Below are 27,608 nucleotides of genomic sequence, written 5' to 3' on the forward strand. Positions count from 1 at the left end.
AGGAATTCATATATATATATATATATATATATATAAACATATATATATACATATAATTTTTTTAGGGAGTTTTCCATGGTCTCTGCAATTAAAATCATGATAAAAAGCATGCATGCACTAGAAGCACTGCTTTTGTCCCTGTCATATGTACCTGCTCTATCTCCTGCAATGTAGGACTAAATGGTATAAAATTTACTTGTGCTTCCAAGTAAGTGCAAACTGGTTTGTGTACTGTGAGGCCAGAGAGTCACACACAGCCCAGCTCTACACAAACTAGCACCGAGGAAAACACCTTTGCCAGGAGAGTCAGTTCTAAATCAGAAACAAGTTTATATATTAAAAGGAAAAGGATAGAAACTCCAGGCTACTCTGTTACTGTAATCAGTGCCTTTTTGGCAACTAGCACATTTTCCCATTCCAAGATCTTTGCCAGAACCTAAAAAGATCTTTCTTCTGGTATTTGCAGAAAGATATAAAACTGATGAGTGCAAAGAGATCCAACATGCTAGAGTATATACAACAGGGGATTTCCATGGGACTAAACCTAAGAGCCTTCAGGTTACAGCTGGCAGCTATCAAAACTAAACTAAATTACTAATACTAACTTTAAATAATTCATTCCTGTGTCAAGAGAGCTATCAGAGTCCTAAAATTATTAAACATCCCAAAGAAAAAGAACACTACAGGAGAAAATCTGTATGTTGTTTAAGTCTGATTTCTTCTCCCCTTGACTCCATCAGTTCTTTGTCTTCATTTCCACACCAAGGAAGTGACTTTTCTTAAGCCACTTAAGTGAATTTCAGGTCTTGGCATCTGGTCAGCCACTCACGAGTGTCATGGAAGTACAGTAGAGTAAACTGTCCTGGAACACATTCCAAAGATAAACTTGGAATTCTGCAGAACAAAAGTGATAGTATTACCATGATTTTTCCTGGATCTATCCCATGGAAAAGTGAGGATTAGGCACAAAGTTAATATCAGATGTGCTGTCAAAGTAAGGTTGAGGAGAACAAAAACATCAGTATTTTCTCTTACAAAACTGGTAAATTTTGGCAGTTTCAGGTAAATGAATTGGTTTGTGGCAAAGCAATTAAAAAAACAACATTAAACATCAAACTAGATGAGGCGCTGATTTCACCTGAAATTCACTTGGGGACAAGATTCAGATGGTTCATATGTATACAGTTTACACATGAGGAAGATTTGTAAGTGTTCCTGAAAGCTGAAATCACTGTAATTGGGATGTTCAATAATGTTCCATATCAGACTACATGTGGGGTGCTGGTAAGGAGGTCCAAAAATGGGTGTAATGACTGTGACACAGACACTTGTAATTCCAGAGTAGACCCATTTTAGGTTCAAATACATTGGAAATTTGATTGCAGATATCTTCAAGTGCTAATCTGGTCCCAGAAACAAAGGAAAAGTTGAAAAAGAAAAGTTGGTAATAGTGAAATATTGTGCAGCTATGCTCTCATATGCTAATTTCTCATCAATGCAATTAAATCACCTCTGATTTGCATTAGGATGAGTGTTTTTAGAAGCTGGGAGAATGATCAGCTCTGAACCACCAGAAGTGGATCTCTTGCTTTCACATTGCATCAAAAGTAAATTTTGTCCAATTAATGTATTTTTTTTTTAAATTCTCCAACCATTTGTACTCCAGTTGTTGTACCTGCTATGTAATTTCCTACATTATTTATATTCTGAACAAATTTGGCCTGAAAACTTCCATGCCAGCTGCAGCTACTTGAACTATGGTGTATTTCAATGTAGGTAGTATCCTACAGATTGCACTTGACTAGATTTGGCTCTTTACTCAAATATATCTATGTTTGGAGCTCTAGTCAAGACTGCTGATTGCAGTCTCAGCAGATTAATGATTTCTGGTCTACAATATCTTAACTTTTTCAGAGTTCTCTCTTCCATTCAGATTGTTTTCACAATTTTTAACACATTAGTATAGCTTTGGTTCATTACTTACAATGTTGCTTTCATAGATTTGCAGTGACATAATTTCATTCCAACATTGTAACATCATACCCCATAGACTCACACTGACATAATTTGAAAAACTTTGAGAGGATGCTTTGTACTCTTTAAAGGAAATTAAGCCTAAGTATAAACATTATAGAAATTATGCTACCTACCTTCCTTCTTCCCTCATTACCTTGCTGTAAATTAGAAGGCATTTTAATGAAACCCATGGACTCAAGTAAGTTTATTTCAGGCCTGTTAACTTAAAAGAATACTTTCTAGTCTTAATTCAAGCAAGATCTGATAAAATAATCTGTCTCTAGATGCTTTCCAAATGTAATTTTCTTGGTAATGAATGTATCTCAGTTGATTTAAAAAACAGAGGCTGGAGGTAGGAGGCACTTTCCAAATCTCTGCATCTTATTTCGGGCCATCTGTGACTGTTTTCATAATTTTGGGCTTGCCCTGAACTGTTCCTATAGGAGACTGTGGAAAACAAATCTTACTGTGTTACTTAATTTCGATTTACATTAAATAAAAAATTGTCTGTATTTAGACTGTACCACACTTGAAAAAACAAACTGAGCTGGGATTTGTCAGCAGTGAGAACATAGCATTGCTAAAAGAGAGAAGGGTCAATTTTATTTGTGAATTGACATTCAAGTGAGGCTGTAGGACTGCTGCAGTGCAGGGTCTTGCTACCAGGACTGGGATGGAGAGATACTGGGAAGAAGAGGGAAATAAAACATATCAATGATTTGTTTTTCAAAGACAACTGCTATACAAGTAAAAAAGCCCATTTAAACCTGGACTCACATTAATCCAAAATAGCTGTTAGAATGAGTGTATAAATATTCTGATATTCAGTATAATTAAGTGTAGTTAATATCAATTGTTAACTACTATCTTTCCACCAGATACATGGCAAATAATAGAGGAACTAGATAGAGACCTATCTAGTCTCTGAGCTGGCCAGTGTTTAAGATGTTTAAGACCTATACCAAGTCCAGCATTGGCCAGCTCATGTTTTTTACCTTGCCATGCTCTGCCTCCAGGTTTTATGAGCCCAGCAAGCTGAGCAGGGTGTCATTCAAAAGAGAAAGAGGACATAGTTGAATGGAGCTGTAGAAGTGGAACTATATAAATGCAGAAAAAAGTTCTTTTTCTCTTTTTAACTATTCTGTCCCTTATTTGTTCTTCTGTGCATGTACCCTTATATACACAAAATACACCAGGTGAGGCAGGAGTGGCTTGGGTCAGGAGCCTAGAGTTCCTTACTCAGGGTGAGTAGTGATGTTGTAAGATGCTTCATGCAATGTGGTGCTCTCCTGCAACTCCTCAAGGGAAGGAGGTGGAATCTGTCTTGGTGGAACTGTTTCTACCAGAGCAAGTGGGAGTGGGAGGAGATGGGATCCCAGCTCCTGTTTTGCTGCACAATGGAGGAAGCAATTGTAGGCCAAGCCTTCACTCCATAATCCAGAACCTTTTGGAAGAGAGTCAGGATGGAAGATTAGTTTCAGTATGTTGGCAATTAATTTAATTTCTAGAGAACTAGATTATGTTACTTAGGTTTTGGGGCACGTTAGCTAAGTTAGGTTTAAGGTTAGAGTTAGCAGCATGTCAACAACTCCCCAAGTGTTCATGTGCCATCTTTCACCTTAAGGTAAATGTTAAGCAACAGCCCCTCTGGCACTGGTGCTAAAATTTGATTGCACCTATTTGAGGAATATTCTGGCCTGAGAAAAACAGAGAGCTAGGAGACTGGGGCAAGAATGCTTCCCATTTTTTCTCCTCCTTGTCATTTTGGAGTACTGTGCACTAGACTGGGGCACTAGAAAGGAGAAGGTCACATCCTTCTCCAGTTCTGTGCTTGGCCCTTTGTGCTTCCGTTCTTTGGCAGTTTTTAATTTTCTCTCACTTATAATGCAGAGAGCAGATTTCCCTAAAGCCTTATGGGGAGTGGAGGAAAATAAACATCCTGTAGAGGAAAGATGGAGGAAAAATGGGTCGATTAAATTACTGAAATATAATCCACCTTTAAACATCGTAAATGCACTCATAAATGTTTACTAACTCCTGTTATCAGAAGAGATTTTGTTAGCAATATCCTCAATGTAGCCACATTTGAATGAGTCTTTTTTTCACAGACAATAATATAAGGGAGTAGTTCCCATCTAACAGACTGTATCATTAATATATTTCATGATAAGACAAGACAATAACATGTAACCTTTTGAATTAGTGAGAATAAAGGCCCAGTGAATTTCTTTACATCTCTATTCTGGGATCACTTAGCAACCAAGGACAAATGGCTTTATGTCTGCCTGGTATATTGTATTGCTTTAAAAGCTTTTTAAAAGGACATTGTTGTTTGGCACAGGAATAAATGGAGTGTAAGCATATTACAGCTCCTCTTGAATTATTTCTGGGCTTTGGCATATGATCTCCCCAGGTCAGTGCAGTCACATGGCTGAGGCTTCCACAGCTTTAGATCTCTCCCTTTAATTAAACTTCAGAACTATCATCACTGCAATGCACCTTGTTGGTGTTGTTTTCTTGTGTGTGCATGTTTGATTTATTTTAAATGTATTTATTTATTGGTTTATTTTACATCAACTGCAGTTACCATGAGGTAGGGGCTCAGTGTACACTGAAATTCTGCACTATAATTGCCACATCTTAGGGCATATAGAGCCAGCTACATCATTCTAAGCAGTGACCATTTTAATCTGCAAGCATTCAGTGAGGAATCATGATAATGCATGTGTTAATTTTAAAAACTGCTTTTAATTTCAGTGCAAGGTACTCTCTGACTGGTTTCCATCAGTTATTCTAATGGTGATAGGATCTTTGAATCTATCTGTGAATAGCCAGCAGGGCACTACACAGAAGAAATGGAAAAAATAAGTTATGCTCAACCTAGAGACTTACACAGATTCATATAGGAATCATATAGTATAGATTTATAGTATGTTTATATATATTTATATAGAAGTGCATTCTATATTACAGTATTACAGTATATTTGCTTGCTGAAGGTCATGTGAAAAATGTTTTAGAACTTCTAATTAAACCTCTTTCATAAATTTGAGGAAGTGAAATGGTATTAAAGCCATTGTGTATTATTTACTCCCATGGGTTGGATCAGACACCACAGGCACTTTGAGAATATCCAGAAAAATACAAACCTTATTTGCATTCTTTTGGAATGTTTCCATCAGCTTTGAGTTCAGTACAACAGTTCTGTGGTGATTGTTGCATGGGATGTAATTCAGCTTTTGGAAATCAAGTATGTGGATACAGGAAGAGAGAAAGAATATTTTTCTAAAATCTCTTCAAACTGAAAATGAGCCTGAGTGAAGCTGAAAAGAGGAGATGGCTCCCCTGGCAGGTGTCTGTGTTCAAAAGAGCAGATCTGTGTTTTGGCTTATACCCAGGCTATTGTTTTTCCTTTCACTTACTTGGTAGCTTCAAAACAAATGAGGAAGGTTCTAATACCCAAAGAGCACACAGACTGCAGAAAATGATTTAAAGACAAGGTATGGGTTGTGCTGATCAGTGCAGAAAGCCTCTACACTGTCAAATATTTTTTTTAGTTCTTCACCAAGATAAATCTGCAGACCTGACATGCAAGGCATTCAGTTTCTTGTAATCTGTTAAGGTCCCTGGGAATTTTTAGTTTCCATTAGCACGTGGAAAAAGTTCTAACCATCCTTTGTGAGATCTTCTCTTGAACATCCTTAGTTGTTCTTTTTTTCCCTCCTCATGCATTTCAGTGGTTGTGGTGTTCGTCTGCCTCCTTGTGATCTTCTGTATAGTTGCAGTTCCTGATGTGTTTGGATTGGTTTTTTTTTCATAGAATGTGTTAAGCTATTAAATTGTCTTCTGATAACTCCAGGCATGCCATTTTTTATTTATTTCTTAGAAACACATAAGAGTGATGCCCTTGAAAGACTCATTAATGAGCAGATGAGTGTGATCCCATACTTTGTCATCAGTTTTTCTTGTTGTAAGTGATAGCTGATACTTTATACCTACCTATTGCTGACTAGGTTTTTAATCTTGTGGCTCAGTAAGATGTTGCACTGTCCTAAAATGACCTCATTTTGTGCATGGCTTTTTGCTACTCCAGGCAACAACGTTTTCTACACTTGTAGCATGGGATGCTGATGGTTTAAAATAGCCACAAGTGAATCAAAGTCTGTGTGAAATGCAGTTCAAACTCCCACTGCTTGAGGCTAGGTAAGAGGTTCCACCTTCTGGCTCTGAGCAATTTGTGCTCATGAACACTTTGTGTCAGTATCTCTGTGTGATAGGAAAAATACAGTGAAAAGCTTTATTTCAGCAACAATATATATATATATATGTATATGTATATATATACAGTGAAAGCTTTATTTCAGCAACAATATATTCAGCTAATTTACTCAAATGTTTTTCTGCTGGGCCTGCAGTCCTGAGGATACCACTGAGGATATGGATGCACAATGAAAAAAGCACATTAAGCAATTTAACTCCAGCTTCTGCATTAGTCTTGCATACACTTCAAAGTATCTGTCTAAAGCAGTTTGGAATGTTAAAAAGACAAAAATAGGGGAGCATCAAGGTTGCTGCAGTTGGATGCCTGGGATAAATCAGATCAATCTCTGCTGGACTTCCAATGTGTCTGTGCCACTTACCTCATGCTCATCACTTCCATAGGCAAGCAGTCAGAAGAATTCTGTAGATGAAGGTGGGGTTTTTTATTTGGTTGCTTGCAATCTTTTATTTCACTGTTTTGAGACTGTTATTTAGGAAATTAGATGAGACAGAATGAGTCTAGAGAAAATAATTAGAAAACAGATGGCACTTTGGGGTTCAAAGGAACATTTTCATGTACCTCTGCAGTGCTAGCAGAGACATATTCTCATCCAACCCACACATATTTGCACAGTGAAATCCTAGATTTGCTGAATTCAATTGCAAAAATCTAAGTGGATTTTCTCTCTGTGCATGAATATGCTCTGTAAATGACTCAATATTCTCAAAGGAAAGTAAACTAGAAGAATCTTGATTGTCTGGGTAAAATGAATTCCTTTTGTACTTAAGTTTCTGTTTTAAATTTGTGCAGTGTTTATAAGCAGAACTCAATTTTATTTCTCACTAGATTTTTTCTCTTCTAACTCATCCTGAGTAATGCCTTGCTGCTCCAATATATGATTTCAGTGCTATTCCTTATGGGGTGAAAACTTACTTAGCTTCAGAAAGTGAGGCAGAATTGTCCCTTTAGCTATTTGTTTTTGAGAGCAACTTCCCAAGGATCAAAATGCTAACAAACATTAGCTATCTACATTTAAGGGAAAAAAATATTGATTTATTTATTTGAAAGGTAAGAATAAAGCCTTTTTCTTCTTTTTAAGTAATCACTCATAAGCTTATTTTGGCAGCCTCATGCATATGTTTTCAAAATGTTTTTTTTTTCCTGAAAGCCAATCTTCCATCCCCTTATTGTTTTATCTCAGTACATCTGATTCTCCATGTCTCCATCCACAGACAGCATTTGCTAGTTCATTCTTTCACTTAACCTCATAAACACTCCCTCATCTCTTTTCCTAAATTTAATCTCTTTGCCATAGAATCTCTTCTGCTGAGCGTCGCATTAAATATTTCTTATGAGTCAGTGCTGTAGCTAGAAGCAGCTCCATTTCTGTTCAATTTCCCACATTTTAGTTGATAGAGAATAGCTCTGATTTGTGCCTGGCCCCCACATAAATATCTGGAGCAGAACCAACAAGAAACTGATACCCTCCTTGCTCTCATAATCAGCTGGGTGCAGGGTCTCACTCACAGTGCTTGGGAAATGCCCAGTTCCTGTACCTACAAATGCCAATCTAAACATGACTCCTGCATCTAATTAATTTTCCTTGGCAATTTTCTTCTTTGTCCAAAAAAATTAGAAGCCTCCACTTGTCAGAAATCCTCTTGTCTCTTGATGAACAAACAAGTGTGTTTACTGCTGCCTGCCTCTGAGTCACTTCTCTCACACAAAGTCCTCGCCTACTCAGGATGCTTTTTTCAAACAGTAGCTGAGATCTGGTGTTAATTAGGTACCAAACATGGACTGTTTCCAAATTATATAAAATTGTGACAGACAGAAACTAAAAGTAAGGTTTGAGGGAAAGTTTAATCAAAGTGAGAATCCCAAATGTCCAGACTCACAAATCATTTATATCAGTACACAGCCAGAGATGTATCTTGGTGGCAGGTAGGCAGGAATACTTTGAGTATTTATTTCAATGGATCTGCTGTATTCTGAAAAGAGAAATAGAGACTTCAGTTTCATTAAGTGCAACATTTGTGTTCCAGACAATACTTTAATTTGACCCTTCCTGGTACTGTCCATTTGCAAAAATGTTTTATGCAACTTTGCCTTTTCCTTAACCTCCAGAGATCAATAGACTGCTCACCTTAAGGTGTCTGTGCCATGCTGGATTTGGGTGGCTGTGGTTTCACCTCTGAAACCAATTGCTGTCTTCTTCAGGTATATGAAACGTGGCTAAACTCCTGTGCATCAGTGTTTTATACCATTATACCATGTGTAAGCATATTCACTTCATCTCTTGCATCTTATCAGAGAAATATCTGCTAGATGTAAAGGAGAATCAGAGGGCTTCTTAGTTAATTAACAAAGGATATGGAGGGTATGGTTTTAAAGCCCTTGTCCTTGGGGCTTTTGCAGAAAAGAAAAAAACCAAACCAAACCAAAACCAAACAAAACCCCCACCTTGTTTTAGCAAAAGGATCAGCTTCAGATTTCAGAAAAATGTGACTCAAAAGTATGTTTTGAAGAGCTGGATAAATACCCATTGAATTCAGTAGGAACTGGATCAGTCCCATAATGAACATGTTGTGTAACTGGTCTCATTCAGGTTTATGAGCTTTCTGTATGTTTCCTCTGAGACCTTTTGGTGCATATGCTAGTTAATCTGCTAGGAGACCAGGAGTTAATGTACGTATCTCACATGGATCATTTTAATATTAATGTTTAAGTACTTGGAAGCTTGCAGGCTGTATTGTTAGTAAGCCCTTTGGTTTTGTGGCAAAGTAATAATGGTGCCTCAAACACCCCACTCTTTGACACTTAAAGATTGGCATTTTTATGTTGATGTGAAACACTCTTCAGAAGTCAACTTCTATTATCCCAGCAAGCCCTGTGAGCAAGGAAGAATACATAAAACCCACAATACTTGCAATAATCCCATTTACTACACAGTATTGAGGAAGATAAATCACATCCTGGCTGAAGAAGATAAATCTCAACTCTGGCTTCCAAAACTTCCTCAGTCAGACTGGCAAAGGCCTAAACTAGCAGCATAATTTTGAGGAATCAGAGCTCAGATTCCCTATGTCTCTGATTTTTTGGTTAATGTCATGATTTATAATTTGATAATGGCTCTCAGCTTTGAGACCACCAGCCAGTCCACAAAACCCACAAAAGTTACCTTTCAGGTCAGATTTAAATAAGCAAAATAGGAATAAGAAAGTCTCCTTCTGCTGTCTATCCAAATTCTCTGCTTTTGGTTCCAAATTTTCAAATTCTTAATTCCCAATTTATCCTTTTGTTAAAAGAATTATAAAGAAAATCCCTTAATTAGAGAAGCACATCATCTTATGGATGTTACCATTTTTTTCTTACTGGAAGTTATTTTTGTTTTGGCTTTGTTTTTCAATGGCAAATGAAAACAGATTTGAAGTTCTACTCATTTTGGAGAAGGAACAGGAGATAAAAACTGTATTTCTAGTTGAGGTTTCCATAATTTTGAGAGTGGATCTTCACTTTATGTATTTTAGCATTTCCATTTCTACTTTATTGCTCAATCTGTTAATGGGTTTCAGTGCGAAATAATATGTAATACCTCTTTAATTTAATTTTAATAACAATCATATGTTTATAATGCTAAAATTGCCTTTTGGGTATTACATGTGTGAATGATTATTTTGATATCTTTTGTCTTTGCATACATAAAGTCAGATCTGAAGCCAAGCTGAGAAAAAAGTGTAAAGCCTGGTCTATAGGTGCTTTGAAGGCTCTATTAGTGTCAAGCCTCTATGGTTGCCTCATCTGGAAGATCTATCAGGCTTCAGTGTATCAGCATTTTTTGGTATCACCTATTTAAATCAAGACTTCTCTCAGTTCCTTCCCCCCTGTCCCATATGTCAGTCAATAGATACAGAGAATAAAAATCTGGTGGTGTTGCTGAAGCCACTGGGAACTTTATTGGGTTCTACATGAAAAATGAGCTCCTTGTTCAATGAGAAATTCCACTTGACACAAAGCAATAAAAGTTTTTCTGCCCAAAAATGGAGACAAGGGATTCTGATGAATGCCTTCATTCTGGTTTATTTTTCACTATTAATGTATCCTATGAAATCAGGAATGTTTGAATTTGATTTGTTTGGAAGATATAGACTTGAACCAATGAAAAAAATTATGAAGGTATCATTCTGTCCCAGTCTATGTTTATAGAAGTTAAAGTAAGAGATCATTTCAATAAGCTGAGTGGATATGTGTTAATGTGTTCCATACAACTCAAAAGATAACAATAAAATAGAATTCTTTATAATTTAGGAAGTGTTAATTACAAAAACCAACCCTAGCACAGCCAGAAATATTGTGACAAGCAATTAGTGTGTGCTCTTGACATCATTTTATCAAGCTGAGCTTTTTTATAGTGCTTTTTCCAGATAAATGAGATTAATTTAGTGGGATTTACTACATATAAATGACTGAAAATGAGAGAAGGATGTTAATCCAGAGGACTGCTGATTTGCCATGAGATTCTCTTTGTGCCTGCAGAGAGGGGAAGTTCAGGCTCCTTTACTGGGGTTTGGGAATGGCAACACAGAAACTTAGAGGAGGTCCCTAAACAAATCCACATGGAATGACTGGAGGGACACAAGTTGCATCATTTGGAACTTTTAAAACTAGTAGACTTAATCCCAAACAGCTTTGTATAATTCTGTAGCAAAAAGGGGGGGCTAGGCAAAATGAGGGATGACATGGAAAATTAGGAGTGCAGTTTTCTTGTTTTTCAGGTGGGAATTTTTTTTCTTTCTTAATGCAATTGGATCACAGGGTAATTCTGGTTGGAAGGCAGTAACATATTGTTGTCTGCCAAAATACACATTAATAGACTGCAAGCAGATTACTTCAGTGGGGATGACTATTTAATATCTGGAATTGCTACATAATTAGCTCTTTCACAGGTTTGCAGAGCTGAGGTTTAATTTGAATTACTTAGATGTGCACTTAGGCAGAGAAGTTTGTTCTTAAAAGTCCAAACCAAGCTTTATGTTTTATCAGACTCAAACTTCTCTCCAAGAAGACAACACTCAAATTCAACGACAAAAGGAGAATGAAAGCCAAAACAGGAATAGTTGGAGGGGAGCTTTATAGCTTTTCCAGCTGGTTTTCACACATATCCTCTTGGGAATTGCTCCCACGATCCTTTGTGTCTGTAAGGGTGATCTCTATGTATGTAACAGCAACAATGCCTTTTATAAAACGTTTGCTGCAGTGGCTGTAAAATTTCAAAAATAGGAATATACCTAAATTGAACCTGACTGATGTTTAAATCTGATTGTACTGCAGGAATTTTCTGTAAGTTTTAAGATGAGCTTTAGAGGTGGAGTTGCATAATCTCTGCTAATGAGGTGTTTTTAATGTCTGTAATTGTGCCTTACACTATTTATCAGGTGACTGTTACACATTCTCGATGGTGGTTTTAGGTCACTCTATTCTCAGGAAAGTAGAAAAAACTCCACGTAGCAACTGTTACCCATAAGTTTCTGAAAAGTGACTTCTCCTTTAGAATGTATTTAGAAGAATGGATGTAAATGCCTTCTGCTGCCTACAAAACCCAGCCTGCTGCTGGCTTGACTCATCAGAGCCCAGCATGTGTTGAACATCTGTGCAGTTTACCTCTTTTTTTATCAAACTCATTTGCAGCCCAATAATCAAATCCTTATCAGTGGTCAGGGCCCATTCAGCTCTCCTCAGTGTCCTCTTCTTGGCATCACCTGGCTGATGGCATCAGGACACAGCATTACCTTTTAATGTGAATTTTGTTTGTTTTGGTGAGTGTCAGGGATGTTGAATTAATATCCTTGGAACTTCTGTAAGGGCACAGAGCTGCTCTGTACATCACCAGCCTTTCACTGTCTTTCTCAGGCCCTCACCAGGCAATATTTGAGGTGAGGACTTTGAGGAGTAATTTTTCTGGCTTTAGAGCTTTACCATTAAAAGTTTTTGCCATGAGAAAAGAGTAAAATTTTGCTGCTTGGCGACACAAGCTTTGATCTCTGAAGCAATAGTGGCTGAAGTCACCCAATAATACTTTTTCCTCTTCCATCTAGATATCCAGACGAAATTCTAAGGTGACTTCATCTGTCAGCCACCCACAGCCACAGGCTGCAAGTTCTCTCCTAACCTCAGGTCACAACTAGGAAGGTGCTGAGACACAGTGTCTTGTATGGAAATGATGTCCTATGATGTCCTACTCCATGGAAATATCCTCATGAGCTGTGCCCTGTGGAATAATTTGTCATTATTTGACAATACTCTATTTAGATACAGGCCTGGAGCCTCACTGGGGAAGGCTGACAGCCCAGATCTGGGTCCCATTCCTGATCTGAGCTTTGTATCCTGCTCTCATCTTTTTCCTGTCTCTGGAATCAGTGTGAAAATATTGATCTAGAAGCTCATTTCATGATGTGGTTGGGGACACCTCTCAAAGAAGGTCCCCTCAATGCTTACTTATGAGAAACAAGTGTTTTATTTACTGATGTCAATGAGTGGCTCATAGTCAGTAAAAATAGTTGAAATACCTTCACTTCTTCTTCCCCATTCTCATTAACATTACATTTTTGGAATGCAAAATTTTCTCTGCACAGCCTCTGGTGTGATGCACTGTGTTATTTTGTCCAACACCTTTGGATTTTATAGCTGATATTCTCTCAGTATGGAGCCTACATTGTTCCTGCAGTTGGCCTAAAATCAGAGCAGCTCCCTCCAGGCTGTGATTTGCTTTAGGTTGCTGTGCTTGGCTTCCACAGCCCAGCCCCAGCTCCTTTGGAATCAATAGGATTCTTTCCATTGGCTTTTGCAGTTCTTGGATCAGATCCACAGTGTGTAATTTCTTCTCTGGCTTCCCCTCCCCTCTCTGAAATATTCCTTAAGAAAGCTATAATATAACCTGAAGAATAACAATATTGGGCCAGTTCCTATAAAACAGAATAGATTTTTTTTCAAGTCTGTAAAACTCTGCTCATTTACATGAGTTTAATATCTTTCATACAGCTTAATATCTTTTTAGTAAGCCATCCAGCCCTCTAATCTTATTTATGTGAAAACCAGAACTGTTTAGACTGTGTTTCACTTTGATGCCAAAATCCTATCCAATGACAGCTTAGTTCACCTAACTTTTACTGGCTATTTTTCATATTATTTCTTGATACAGCTTTAATGCATCCCAAAACAATCTATAATTTCTCCCTCTGTGATTTTAAGGTCTGGATTCTCATATGTTTAGTTCCCCAGAGCTTACACACAGCCCCTAGAGAGAACAGCTTTGGGGACAGCCCTGCTTCAGACACAACTGAAATAATCAAGATTTATGGCATTCGTAAACATATGTTGGATTTTATTTTACAGAAAGGGTTTTCTCAGTTTCAACTGGCTGGGTAGCAGTGTGAAGATACATGTATGTTGTGAATTTATTTACACTGATAACTGGATAATAAATCTTATTATTGGAGAATCCAGCATTTTCTTTCTTAGAGATCTCATGCAGTGAAAAAGCTGAGTTGGAAATCTCAAAAGTTTCATCTTTGGAGAGTGTTGGGGAAGAAACTGTTTTTTCAGTTAGAAAATAAAGTTGGTTTTTGGGGTTTTTTGTTTGTTTTGTTTTTTTTCTTGCTGGGAAATCCTGTCTTCTTCTGAAGCTGGCAGAATAATTCTGGATTTGTGCTGCTGTTACTAACATCAAACTATGGCCATAGGGCTAAAGTGGTGCTTTTGTGGCACAGCACAGCATGAACAATCACTTTATTAAGGATGCAGGAAAACCCAGTCTCTATAGAAGCAAGCATTCCATGAATTTGATCACAGTATAATCATACAAAGAGAAAACAAAAAGAGGGGAAAGACAGAAGATGTACATTTAACCTGAGCATCAGGAAATAGCAGTCCAGCAGTAGGTTTTATTTGTCTGCACAGTAGTCCCTAAGGAAAATTGAACCAAATATACTTTTTGCTAACTTTCCATTCCTAACTCTTATTCAGAAGTCCAGATACTCAGTGCTCTTGGAACCTGAACCCCCCTGTGACAAGAAGTGGAAGCTGAAATTCAGCAGCAGTTAACTCCTTCCACGTGTTGTAAGGGGCTGAAGTTGAGCTCAAAATGTTTGAATATTAAAAGTTTTGGGGGCATTTCTCAAATGCTTTTTTTAGGCACCCAAAGAGGACACAGTTGCTTGAATAAAATTCTGTAGACTCTGCTGTCTCAAGGCTGTATCACCATTTGAACTGCAACTTTTAAAGTTGATGCAAAAACCATTTGCTTCTTTCCTGAGGTATTGTCCAGACTGAACTAAGATTCAAGTCTGGTAACTCTGGAGGCTGAGGATACCCCTGTTCAAAATGAAGTCTTGAAACTAAAATACAAAGCTTGAGACAAAACCAGTGTGACTGGTGAAGATGTGAGCCTGATTCTATTTTCATAGCCATGTAAATCTAGAGACAAACCTCAGCTGTGCATAGCTATTGCTCCTACAGCCCAGAGCAGGAGCAGAGTCTCAGTAGCTGAGAGATGTTAAAACCCAGAGTTCTTCACTGTCCTCTCATTGGGATGGATCAGAAGAAACTCTTTTTTTTTTTTTTTTCAGTATCTGTAAAGTTGAATGGACTTTGCACTGTGCTGCACATAAAAAGCAAAATGCAGGAACAAGAATTTCCGTGCATTAAAATGTTTTCAAGTCAAAGTTTCAAACAAGATGTCATCTGCAGCTGCTTATCCAAATGAAGAGTTTGATTCTTTGTAAACTTACCCTAATTTTGAAATTCTAGAAATCTGTAGAGCTTGCTGTGCTCTCTTTACTCTGGGTCAATCTGTCTCCTCGTGTCACAGAAGTCAACCCCCAAATTTTTAGGCTGAGGTGTTTGTTGGTTGAGGTTTTCTTTAAGAGTCAGATTTTTTGCCTTTTATTATCTCTGATTTTGTTTGATTGAGAGTTGTTCTGTTGTCTGTGTGCACTACTCTGAGCTGTTCTATGTTACAAAAGGATGATGTGCCATGGAAGTCTGAACTGCAAATACTCTCAGCCCTCCAGGGAGTTTTTTGGCCATGCAGAAGAGCCTGGTTACACATCACAGCCATCAATCCAAATGTCATTACCCAGACTGCATTATCCATCTTCCAGCATACCTTTTGCAGGGACAATTTCATGAGGTGTGCTAATCAAAGCATTTTTCAGTGCAGGATTTATGATGTGGCTTCTCTAGAGTGTGCTGCTCTCTGACATCTCACCGGTCTTTATTTGAGGAGATAAATCAGTGGAACTGCCAGCTGAGCTCAGAGGTGCAGACACGGGGGAAGTTACATTAGTGCTTGGTGAAAAATTTGGATTTTGGCAGAAAATTTGTGTGGATCTGGAGATTGAGTACCTAATTTGGCAGCTAGATCCACCTCTCAACCTGAAATTGCTTTGTAGGGCAAGCCCCAGATTTCTGGAATAAAAGCAGCAACCATGAGCAGTGCTGAGCTGTCCCACCAGTAAGGGCCTGGGGACTTCTTTAGTGTTTTATTTCACAGCTTGGCATAAATTCAGGTATCTCCAAACAATTCCAGGTACATTATTTCTGCTGTTCTTCATTTGAAAAGCTGTACTATTTTAGTTAGGATGTATGTCAGGAGTAAGAAATTACTAAACTAACTGGTAAGTCATTTTCTTAAATAATGGTTTTGATATTTTAAGAGAGAGAGGAGATTGGTTTGGTTGTTTGCCCTGAAGTACTCCTTTTATATAGGTCCCTATCCTATAGAGAAAAGACAGCTTGAAGACATATAAAATGGTGTATTTACTAACATAATTTCAAAGAATTGCAAAACATTCCTGTTCCCTACAATGTTTATACTAAACACAGGAATAACAGGAGCACTCGGTGCTATGGAACTACAAGAAAAACATTGTTTTATTTACAGAAAATGTGAAAAGCTTTAATTTTAAATATTATCTCATTTTTTTAGCTTTTAAAATTTTCTTCTTAAATCAAAATAAAAACCATTCTACTATTCTTTGTTTTACCTTTTATTCCCAAGCTGACTCCTAACACATCTGTGACTTTCAATTAAAGTAAGCAGAGCTTTTTCCAGTAGGAAAAAAAAAAAGTGACTTTCCAGCATATGGAATCCTCTCAAGAATTTTACTTTTCTTGACCCTGTGTGTGTAATTTCAGATGCTGCACAACAAGCACGTGATGGTTCGTGTTGGAGGAGGATGGGAAACTTTTGCAGGGTACTTACTGAAGCATGACCCGTGCCGAATGCTGCAGATCTCCCGAGTGGATGGGAAAACTTCTCCAATCCAGAGCAAGTCTCCAACCCTCAGGGACATGAATCCAGACAATTATCTGGTGGTTTCTGCCCATTACAAAACCAAGAAGGAGATTAAGTGAAATAAGCTTCTCGTGTGGTTGGGACTGACTCTATACGTGTAGGTCCAAAGTATTTTCTCAAGTGTAGTAAATTTAGGTGATGCTTTAAAAGGACTTTGGAAAGTTTCAGACAGACTGGAAATGGCAACCCATTTTGAAGATCTATTTATTTCTAGTACTGTATCTTTTATAGCAAATTACCCTCGATAGGCTAATTACTACAATCAGATAAGAAATAGACATATATTTTTAGCCAAATTATTACTCTTTTATATGTGAATGTATACTTAGAGTTACCTAAAGGAGTGGATCCTGTTAATGGAAGAAAATACACTATACATTTGTATAAAATCTTATTACAATGAATCCTGGACTGTTAGGATAGTTGAAAAATATATATGCAGTGGAAAATGAATATTTGTGGAAATTATTTGGTTATGCCTCTTCAAAGGAAATAAAAATTTACTATTTTTATGGGTTGCAAGATTTTCTTAATCAGTAGAATATAATTGCATGCCAAACAAGTTCCTCAAGTGATTTTATATATAAAGAAAAAAGCCCAAAGGGAAAAAATCCAAGCTCACACCTTCCACTCTTTAAAGCTAAAGACAGTAAGTGTTAGATCTGTATGTAGATCCTTCATGTTTTGGTTTTTTTTTTTCAAAATTGCCTGGTACAGGAGGCTGGGGAAGTTGAGGGGTTGCCCCTTCTCCTGGTCACCCATGGGGTGATGTGCTGCACCCCCCCCAGGAAAGCAGGAGATGACCCAGGGAGGAGATGCTCAGCCCTCTGGAGTCACAGAGCACTGCCCTGGAATCTGAGCTTTTCCTTCCCCTTCTTTTTTAATTTTGTTGGTCATGCCAAATGTAAAATATTCATTACCCTGCTGGTAGAGTGATTCACATTCTTGTAAATCATTCACACACCTCTAAAATAGCTAAAGGCATATGGGGGCTTAGTTCATTATTTTGGCTACTTTTCTATGTTTATATTTAGTAATTTATGTGCCTTGTAACGTCCTAGAAAAATCATTTTATAGGATTATTTCACTGACTGTATAAATTTGAGCAGAACTCAGTTGTTTCATTATAAATGAAATAAAGGTTTTTTTAAAATACTCCGACATTTTCCAAGTTGTCTTTATTATTTCTACCCTGTGTACCTACATTTTGCTGTTACTAACTGGATCCCCACACCATATACCACTGCTTGCTAACCTAATAGTGAGCTACACAGTGAATGGGGCAACCATTCACTTACAAGTAGCACAGAAATACCTCAGTTTTCTTGAAAATTAATATTCCTTAAGTACCATCTGGTATTTTTTGATGTTTGATTTTAAAACCTAGGCTTATGATCTGCTCCTGTGGTCTTTAAAATTAACAGCAAACCTTCTAATGGCTGGACAGGATCAGGACTTCTTTCATGGCCCCTGCCTTATGAAAATCATCACCATGGAGCTCACTGCTGTGGGACCACTCTACCTCACTGGCTGAAAATACCTGCTGAATGCACACAGTTCCCAACTGACTGGTGCACTACATAATTCCAAACGTGTCTTTTAGAGAAAAAAGTTGCAGGCTTTTAGTCTTACTCTTTAGACATTTTCTAGGAAGATTAAACATAGACTCAATCAGTAGTTCCTCTGAAAAACCATTGGAAGACCCAATTCTCAGAGAAGCAACATATGCAGACCTTATGGGAGCAGAGAATGGACCATACACAACATTATTTTTAAGGAGTGCAGCACAGCTGGAAAAAATCATGATCTTAATATATGCACCAAATGAACAGTTCTCAAATGAACAGAGAAGAAAAAAAAAATCACTTCTGAAAGTGTCAGATGTTTATTTTGAAGGAATGGTTACTTTTCTAAACCTAAACAAAATTAGGCTTGCATTACTATTATGTTTTTTATTTAAAACAATTAAAGGTGTTTATATGTTCATAATTCCAGAGTAGATAATTAAAAAAAAAAAAGGGAATCCTAAGATTTATTTTACTATTAGGCTTCAGCCAATAATCCTGGTAAATCCAAACCAAGTTTTTAAATTAAACTTGAACTGCTTTATGTGCTTGGACTGTAGCTATCAATATAGTCTATTTTAATTCAGGGTACTCAAGCACCTTAAAAAAAAACACCAAAAAACCCACATTAAAACACATCCTGCCTTCAAATTTGAATTTAGCCACTTCCAGAATGGGAAACCTATAAAGGGGCTTTGTAAAGTACTGACACTACCACCTGTGCAAAAAGTTACAGGTGGGACTTACCTCATGCACCTGGTGTGGGTGTGGAGAGAGGGAAAATAAAGCATCAACAAGCAAATAAAAGGTGCAGGAAGCTGGCTGATTCTGGAGGAGGGTTTGGGAGTATCTTATTCAGAAGGTAAGTACTGCTGATAAGTGGTATTTTCATATGGGCTAGATCCTACAGTGATGTTAGGAGTTGGGGAGCTAGTTAGGAGCCAGAGGGTTAATTTATAAGCCTAAAGGTGAGCAGCAAAGTCCTGCTCAAAGGGATTCAGAGCTTGTTGCAGTGATGGGGGTGGAACAGAGTTTGTGTACTTGAGGAGAGGAAAAACCACATTGTTTGACCAGCTAAGTACAGGGCATGATACTGAAAGTTTCTCTGCCAAAGTCTATGGTCCTAAGGTATCCAGTGTTGACTTCCAGAAGGCTGAAGTGAATGGTGGAGAACCCTGGGGAAGATCTGCAGCTTTTCCCTCCAAGTGTGGTGAGTCTGCTGAGACTGGAATAGCTTCTTATCTGAACTGGCTGTGTGGGGTGATTGTACAAAAAAAGTTCCATGTTGGTATCTTAGCTTGCTCTGTGCTGTTTAAGAGCTGGAAGTGATTGCTGAGGGGACTCAAAGTCCTCAAAAGTTGAACTGTTATGAGCTGCAGCACAGCCACTTCTCAAAGTCCTCAGTGGGTAACAGGACAACCCTCTTGGGAGCTCCTGCTGGCTGTGAATGAGTAACTGCTAACACTTGAGATGGTTAAATTATGTAAGATTACTTTTAAAAACTAGGTATTAGTGTGTAATGTCAAACAAGCATTGCCATGCTGGAACCAAGTCAGAGTTCTTCTGGAAATGTTAGCTCTAACATCTGTTACTGCTTGTTACAGGAGGGACCTTCTGTCACCTTCCTGTTCATACATTACCTGGAGTTTTTCTTCCCAGAAGGATTACTTACAGAACTGAGAGAGAATAGGGCCTGTTTGGGGTGGTTTTGGTTTGATCTTTGGGTTTTTTTTTTGTTTGTTTGTTTTATGTTGGGGGCTTTTTGTTGTTATTGCTTTGTTTTTCTGTATTATAGTGGGAATTGCTCCTTCCTTTGCATTGCCACCTTTATCCAACAGCTATTTTGAGATGATACCTAAACCCCATGGAAACCAGTTCAAGGGCTGTTGGGGGGTTGAGTGCAATAGGGAGGTGTCAATATTTGTGTGTGGGAAGGTATTGCAAGTTTCTTGTAACTTAATGCCCAACACTGAATTAATTACATGTGTGTGGATTTTAGAGCAGGGAGATGAGCTGCCTGCCACACCACGGTGTTACTGAAGCATTTGCTGGAGAGGCTTACAAAGTTTTGGGTCTTTTTAGGCTTAGGTTTTATACTGCCTCATTGGCTGTTAATCTGCAGTACCTGATGGGAAGGAGGCCAAGTGTTTTTCCTTGGCTTTGTGTCTCCTGCTGCTTAGCCTGTGGTATGTCAGGAATCTAAAGTAAGGTGAAACAGCCGTGTGGGATCACGCGAACCTTTATGGGACTGCAGAGGTGTTTTTTTTTTTTCCATCCCAGTCCAACTCCTGGCACTGCTTGTGCCTGATGAGCTGTGTCCCAATGATTTAGGCTGTCCCCATGCCAAATCCACATGCTGAAGTCATCTGTTTTCCTACAGGCTCCCAGCCGTGCTACCTACCCCTGTGGAGACACAGCTTCTGTGTCCTCCCAGACCTCGGTGTCCAGCCCCAAACACTCTCTCCTGGGCACAATCTGTGTATTTTAACAAAATGCAGTAGCAGATGGTTTCAGTTTGCTGTTAGTGCAACAAACCCCATGCTATAGCAGTCACTGAGAGCCAGAGCTTTCATTTCAGCTTCCAAGCTCTGGACTTTGGCTGCCAGGAGTTCTTCAAGTAATCTGCAAGAAAGTGAAAATGCTTGCAGAAGGCAGAAAAAAAGAGGAATAGTGGCACTGCTGTGAAGCAAACAAAATGTCAACTGCCTACATTGAGTGGGGGGATTTTAACAGCCTCTATGGTCAAGTAAACATCTAGGATTGGGGAGGAATAGGGACAAAATTCCCATTTTATTTATTTAGCACAGCACAAAGTGGTAAAAAAGAGAGAGGGACTGGCCAGCAGAAGAGTTAGGTGGGTATGATGTAGAAACCTCTTTAAATATAACTTTATCAATCAGCATTTTGTGATATAGATCTATACACCCCCAAACCTTCTGATGTCTCTCTTAGCTGAAAGAATTAATCTGATCTTCAAACTATTTTTAAGCAGCACAGACATATCTGTGTTTTACTCAAAGGATGGAGACTGATCCTTCTGAACTGCAAGGATCTTAAATATAAGGCTCATGAGCAAGCCAAGTGTCTTGGCAGGACCAAGAGCTGGATGAGGAGCAGTGTGGGTGTTCAGACAGGGTGCTAATCTCACACTCAAAGCACTCTGAAGGGTGACAGCAGCTGGAGCAGAACAGAGCAGCCATCCCTTGGGCTGCCTCAAAGCTTCCCATTGAAAATTCCTCTTTTGACCACGTCAAGGGGTGACCCAGGAACTGTGAATGGCTTCACTGGGTTATTGCAATGTTTTTTAAAGGAGTCCTGATAGTGAACCCAGAGCAGGCTCCTGTTGGGTCAGTGCAGTGTGCTGGCTCTTCTATAGGGTGGGGATTTGGATGAAGAGATTTGGTTATTTAATTCTTCCCTCTATGGATTTGGAGGGAGCAGAATGACAGAGTAAAAAGACTGCATTATATTTGGAATACTCCAAGTGACCAAGTGATAGGTACCATTTAAATGTCTTTGCAGGACAACCACTGTGCTATGTTGGGTTGAAATTCACATTTCAAGCTAATGTTCAGTATATTTTATTATAATTCAATGCATTTTTATTAGAATTAAAAAAATCACCAGGACACATAAATACAGTGAAGAAACTACCAGCAATGAAAGGAAATGGAAGGTATTCATCTGCCAAGGACACAGCTTTTTAGCACAAACAGCATTATATTACTGCTTAAGTCTTCCTTCAACTCAGTTCTGAAAGCCAAGCCAGGAAATTCATTGTGTCAGAGCTGTGCTCCTAAGCCAGTGTGAGACACTGCTGGGGGAGGTAAAAGAAGAAATATTTAGTTCAATGAAAAAAAAAAAAAGCCTCTATAGGCTAAACTAGGTCAGAAATGGGGACAGTAACATACTGAGGCCACACATATTGCTCCCTGGGGAAAAGAAGAGCAAGATTCTTGGTGCTGATCATGCTGCAAAAATCTTCCCCCATCTATCAAAGCAGTTTCCATGTCCTGTTTTAACACTGTAGTGTAGGTAGTTTTAAATAATCAAAGGCAGTTTCAGGTTGGGGAAAGGGGTGCCAGACATTGCTGAACAAACAAAAAAACCACAACAGAGCTCTGGGTATTTGTTAAATGTTACTGCATTGTAAGCAACCCACCTAAGCAGTACAGGAAACTCTAGGAAATGAACCACCCAAGTGATGACGTAGCTGTGTCTTGCTTTTTGTTTTTCAAAACCCTGACAGGAGCCGCACTGCCCTCTTGTGGCAATAAAGGGAAACGATTATTAACAGTATTTTTAATGTTTAGCTTTCAGTATTCGTTATAAATACTACAGACTCAAAAAATATCCACATCAGAAAAGGAGAACAATTATTAGACTCTTAATAAAGCAGCTTTCTTCCTATAAGTATAGAGCGTTTATAAAGGTTTCTGGGTTTTTTAACTACTGTCACAAAATCCTTCCATTTGTAAGGACTCACCATAAATCTTTGTTTATTCTGAAAAAGGCACTAAATCCCTAAAGTCATCAGGAAAATGAAGAGATTGCTGCTACCTACATATTCAAATATATATATTTATGAACAACTTTCTACATGAGGATTTGGAAAAAAAGTTTAATGGTAGAGCTTGAAGTGTCAAAAAAACTACTTGGGCACCTGAGCTGTGCCTAAACCAGTCACACACAGGCAGACAGACAGACATCCAACTGACCAGACAGCACATACATACCAACCAACTACAGGTAAGGAGGCCACTGTCATGAGAGAAAACTCCTCTCACTCCCTTCACAGGGAAGCAATAAACATGCATATAAACCAAACCAAAACTGCCCAAAACTTAAGTTTTCAGAGTTAGTTCTTTAAGTTTCTTAGTGTCTGTTTCCACATCTGTCCTTCCACAATGGCAAAAGTACTGCTGACTCTTCATATGCAAACAGGGAAAGCCACATGATGAGTAAGTGCCACTCTGCTGCAGAAACTGGCAGGCTGTTGGCCACAAACATCCATCTCCTCTCCAGAAGTCATCCTTCTTTATCCAACCTGCCACTAAAGGCAAAGACAACAAAACACCACAGGTTTGTATGAAGACAGGTAAGAAAAAAACAACAAACCAACAAAATCAAAGCTGTCTAGAGGTGATAATTCCCTATGTTTACACCCTTTTATATCCAGCAAGTGAGGGATATTGAGCCCAACAGCATCAGTTTGGACGAACTCCCACCCTTGTTCCTGGACAGCAATGAGGGAGGGGATAAAGGCTTCTGAAGCCAGTGCAACCAGCTGCATCTACTGCCTTGGATAATCTAATTTTTAATTAAATCTCTGCCTGGTCTTCTGAGACAAAGTTTACATTAGTAACACAGTAGTAGTGAAGTTCATCTGTACGTATGACTACACTCTGGGTATTTTTGTAGAGAGAGTTGTGTGAAACCCAAGGCCATTGTCCTACTTAGCTCAAAGATTTGAGGGAAGAGAGAGGATCTCAGCCAGTGCAGAAAAGGAACAGTGAGTACAGGGCAGCTCAGTGAGGAGGTCTCCAGAGCTGAGAGTCAAACTACAGCAGTTTGCATGCATCATAGATGCAGAAACCAGGAAGAAAGGGAGGGTGATGATCTCTGCCATCATTTTTGTCTATGTCCCAGAAATGAAGTCTCATTAGGAACACTGTGTGACAGTGACACAGGCTCCATTTCCCCTCCTCTTGGTTTTCCCTCAAGTGCTTCTATCTTGGGGAAGACAACAAAGCAGGATTTTCACAGTGAATGTAAGGACAGTTGCATCATGTTCTTTCTTTTTTAAACTTACTCTCAGGCCTCCTCCTCCTCCTCCAGAACCTGAAGCTGCAATTCTTTTTTCTATTTCTTCCTGTTTCTTTTTCTTTTGCTCTACAGACTGAATATTCTTAATGCCTCGAGAGGAAGCCTGGGAGAAAACACATTTGGGTAAGACCACTTATCTACTTTTAAGGATAGAAATTAAACTGCACATCTTGGAAACACCATTTTTTGAACTCTCTACATGAAAACAGTGAAAACAAACCCAGACCCTTCAGGATACTTCACACTGTGAGCTCTTGGTCCCATTGGTGTATTAGGGTGGTTTTTTTTCATGTTGATCTTGTATCCAGGTGAATGCATTTGATTGAAATTATATTTGCCTGAGATGCAGAACCAGAACTTCCCTTCCTAAAAGTCCCACGAATTTTAGCCTGTGTTTTTTTGCAGTGTTAGGGCCTATTCTTGCCCTCACAAATGGAGTTAACTGGGAAGAGATGACTTAACCTGTAAGAATGTTAGATGTTTAATCACCTGCCCACTTCTTCCACCTCCTTTTATCAAAAGGCCAGAGACAGGACACAGATGATGAAAATTGTCATGGCAGCTTCCATTCTACCACTCAATAACCAGACAGAGCATGTCACAGGCTCTGGGTAGCTACTAGAGAAATCAATGGGAGCTTTACACTCATCCAAACAACACATCCCTCTGTCTCCATAGCTCAGCTGTGGTCTCTAAGGTAGACTTTTTACTTATTGCAGATTTTGCATGCTGTGAGTTGGAAGCCTTTTTTGAGAAGGGAAAAAAAGAACCAGGATGGTGAGTTCTACATTCTGCTAGAACATGGCCCACCTACCTCTTCTAACATCAGGGATATTTAAGTAGTTAAAGCTTATTAAGCTTAAATAGACAGAGGAATAGGTTACTGCTTCTTTGCTGGAATCTGAGCTGAGAAAAATGCTGAACTTTCAAGTGTCTATAACCTGCATTTGTAAGAGAATTACAGGTGCAGAACCACTTGAAATTGCCACCACAGAAACTGACAAATCTGGTTTGAAATATTTCTTTCATCTTTTATTTTCAGGCCTTACAGTGTGGAAAAAAATAACAGCAAACTTGCTTTTCAATTCCTTGGTTGTTTTGTAACTAGTGGAAAATGTCTCCCATCCAACCTGAGCCATTGTGCAGTGGTCTTTGAGCATCTCCTTAGCTATGAGACTCTACTGCAAATATATAATAAAAATAGTATATAATAATACTATGAAAATATTTAATGACAATTCCCACAATCCAGGCATGATATCCAGTGTTCCTATACCAGTTACCAAAGCAACTTTTGAATAAAACGCATTTCATCAGACATTACCTCCATCTGCCTCTTTTCAGCAGCTTCTGCTAGCTGTCTTCTTTTTACTTCCTAAATAAAATGTGAAAGACAGTTAAACTCTATTCAAATACAGTCTGTGCAATCTTTTGGAAGTCTTAATTTTTCCAACGTGACGCAAATCTGTAATGCAAAATGCCACAAAATGCCAATCTTAAATCACTTAGCATCACTTTTCCCCTTCCTCTGCTAGGCTGCAAGAACCAAGTGCTTTCAGTGACTAATTCTCTGCAAGAGCAGCTGCTGACATACACACCAACCCCACCAGAAGGCTGTACTCAGCTGCCTGCATTACACCTTCGCTCCAAAAAATTCAGCCTGGTGTAATAGTGGCGCACAGTGTGCGAGATGACCTTCTGAAACGAGAAAAAGGGGAAAATTCGCCCTTCTGAGCTTAATGGGCTCGTTCTTTGCTCCCCAAGGAAGCCCTGAGCTGAGGGGAGGAGGAGGAGGAAGAGGGTTCCTGCCCAGGGAAGGGAACTGCCACCCCCCGAAGGTGGGTTAGAGGCGAACAGCACCGCGCACTGGAGAGAAAAGCGGAGTTTTTCCCCTATTTCTAGTTAAAACGGGCCGCATCTTGGCCTCGATGATGACACAAACCCCCTTCACCTGACACCCGGGAATCACCCCTGGGGACTGGACCGAAGCAGGACCGGGGGGTGCCAGGGCTGCTCCGGCAGCTGCTCCCTCCCCAGCCCGGGAGGGCATTTCCCTGCACAGCCGCTGCCTCGGGCACCCTCCTGAGGCACTGCGGCAGCCATGAGGCCTTCCTGCCAGCCAGGGCTGCCGCCCAGCCCCGGTACCGGCGCAGGGAGCTCGGCGGCCCGGCCTCCATTTTCAGGAAGGCGGCTCGCTCTCTCGCTCGCTCGCTCGCTCTCTCTCTCTCTCCCTCCCTCCCACCCACCCGCCCCGCCGGGGAGGGCCCCGCTCGTCCCCCGTCCCGCTGGGCGTCACTGCCCGCTGACAAACAAACCGTGCGGGAGGAGGGGGGAGGGATAAGTGGGGGGGATAAAGAAACCGGCTCCTCCGGCCCCGCACTCACCGGGTCGGGCGTCTCCACCACGTCCTTGACGGCTCCCCCCATGCAGGGCAGGCACAGCCCCATGGCGGGCCCCACCGCCGGCAGGGCCGGCCACAGCTGGGCAGGCGGGGGCTGAGGAGGTGGTGGCGGCAACGGCCCCGCCCGCAGGCCCCGGCAGAGCCCGCCCCGTCATAGGGCCGGGAGCCGGGGCTGCTGTGCAGGCGGGGGCGGGCAGGGCCGGACCGGGGCTCCTGGGGCAGGGAAGGGACGGGCGGCCCAAGGACGGAGTCATCGTGTCCGGGCCGTGCGAATTCCCCCTCGGGAGTTCAACTCAATTAAATTCAAAAAGGGCAAAAGGGACAGCAGGGACAGCAGGGTAATTAACTTTCAGCTCGCTCCGATAAAGCCGATAAAGGGGTTTCCCTTCCCCGGGGCCGTGCTGCCACCCGCTGGTGCCGGGGCGACCGCGCAGCGGGCAGGGCTGCTGGGGGTTCAGCCTCCCGTCTGCGAAGCTGTGGTTTTTCTCCGGTTTTAGGTGGTGATTTGCCTATTGCCAAACCCAGAGGTGCTCTCGCACCGCCTCTGCTCGCAGCCCGCCCAGCACTGGGTGCTCAAAGCTCCGGCGTGCGGGGGTTTTTCCCGAGGAGCAGCCCGGTCCCCCGCGGGAAGGTGTGCGGGAACCCAAGGGATGACACGGACTTGTGCTTCCCCTTCCTTGGACATGTCACGTCCAGCAGTGTCCTCTCCACTTGTATCTTTAGCCAGGGAAAACACTGTTCACATTTCGTTGCTACTCGTTTTGGTTCACCCTGAGATGCGTGTGATTCTTTTCTGGTATTTTAATATCTTTAAATGTGCATCTCATTCGGAAGTCTCCCGGGTTTAGGTGGAGTAATAATGCTTGTTTTTCACATTCAGTCTTCTGTCCTCTGTGAAGTGGTTTGCTGGGGCTTTACTGTCAGGATGTGTCATGCTTGTCAATGTTGGAAAACTCATTAAGCAGAGAAAGCCAAAGTTTCAAAGCTCTTCCACTATTTCTTTTACAATATTGCAAACTTCTCTTAGTTATTTATAGCATTCTCCAGCAATACCCCATTCAACAAAATTTTCTGAGTTTTATAACGTTGTTGCATGCATCAACCCCCAAGGACTGTGTGAAGAGTATAATCCATTATAATACATATTCTTAATAAACAACACAGTGTCTACCCAGCTTCTCTCCA

General features: G+C 40.0%; 2 protein-coding genes across 4 annotated transcripts in view; one reads left to right on the forward strand and one right to left on the reverse strand.

The window, feature by feature from the left end:
• Nucleotides 1-17,789, forward strand: part of GAS2 (growth arrest specific 2) — a 64,149-nt gene extending 46,360 nt beyond the window's left edge. For all 3 annotated transcript variants that reach the window (XM_030451467.1, XM_030451468.1, XM_030451469.1), the window contains exon 8: nucleotides 16,472-17,789. In XM_030451467.1, coding sequence (XP_030307327.1) covers nucleotides 16,472-16,690 — 219 coding nt within the window. In that variant the 3' untranslated portion in view covers nucleotides 16,691-17,789. The remainder of the gene's footprint in view (nucleotides 1-16,471) is intronic.
• A 4,694-nt stretch (nucleotides 17,790-22,483) lies between these two features.
• Nucleotides 22,484-26,613, reverse strand: SVIP (small VCP interacting protein). Its single transcript, XM_030451425.1, has 4 exons — nucleotides 26,407-26,613; nucleotides 25,347-25,397; nucleotides 24,009-24,125; nucleotides 22,484-23,249 (listed from the first exon to the last, which is right to left on the reverse strand). The coding sequence occupies exons 1-4, from the start codon at nucleotides 26,467-26,469 to the stop codon at nucleotides 23,235-23,237; spliced, it is 246 nt and encodes an 81-aa protein (XP_030307285.1). The 5' UTR covers nucleotides 26,470-26,613; the 3' UTR covers nucleotides 22,484-23,234.
• Between the last annotated feature and the right edge of the window lie 995 nt (nucleotides 26,614-27,608).

This window comes from Calypte anna, chromosome 5 (assembly GCF_003957555.1).
Source record: "Calypte anna isolate BGI_N300 chromosome 5, bCalAnn1_v1.p, whole genome shotgun sequence".
Classification (NCBI taxonomy): Eukaryota; Metazoa; Chordata; class Aves; order Apodiformes; family Trochilidae; genus Calypte; species Calypte anna.

Excerpts from the sequence above, each read along its gene's own strand:
- SVIP (XM_030451425.1), bottom strand. The coding sequence starts at position 26,469 with ATGGGGCTGTGCCTGCCCTGCATGGGGGGAGCCGTCAAGGACGTGGTG. Across the intron at positions 25,398-26,406 it reads TGGTGGAGACGCCCGACCCG|GAAGTAAAAAGAAGACAGCT; the intron begins GTGAGTGCGGGG and ends CATTTTATTTAG. Across the intron at positions 24,126-25,346 it reads CTGAAAAGAGGCAGATGGAG|GCTTCCTCTCGAGGCATTAA; the intron begins GTAATGTCTGAT and ends GTTTTCTCCCAG.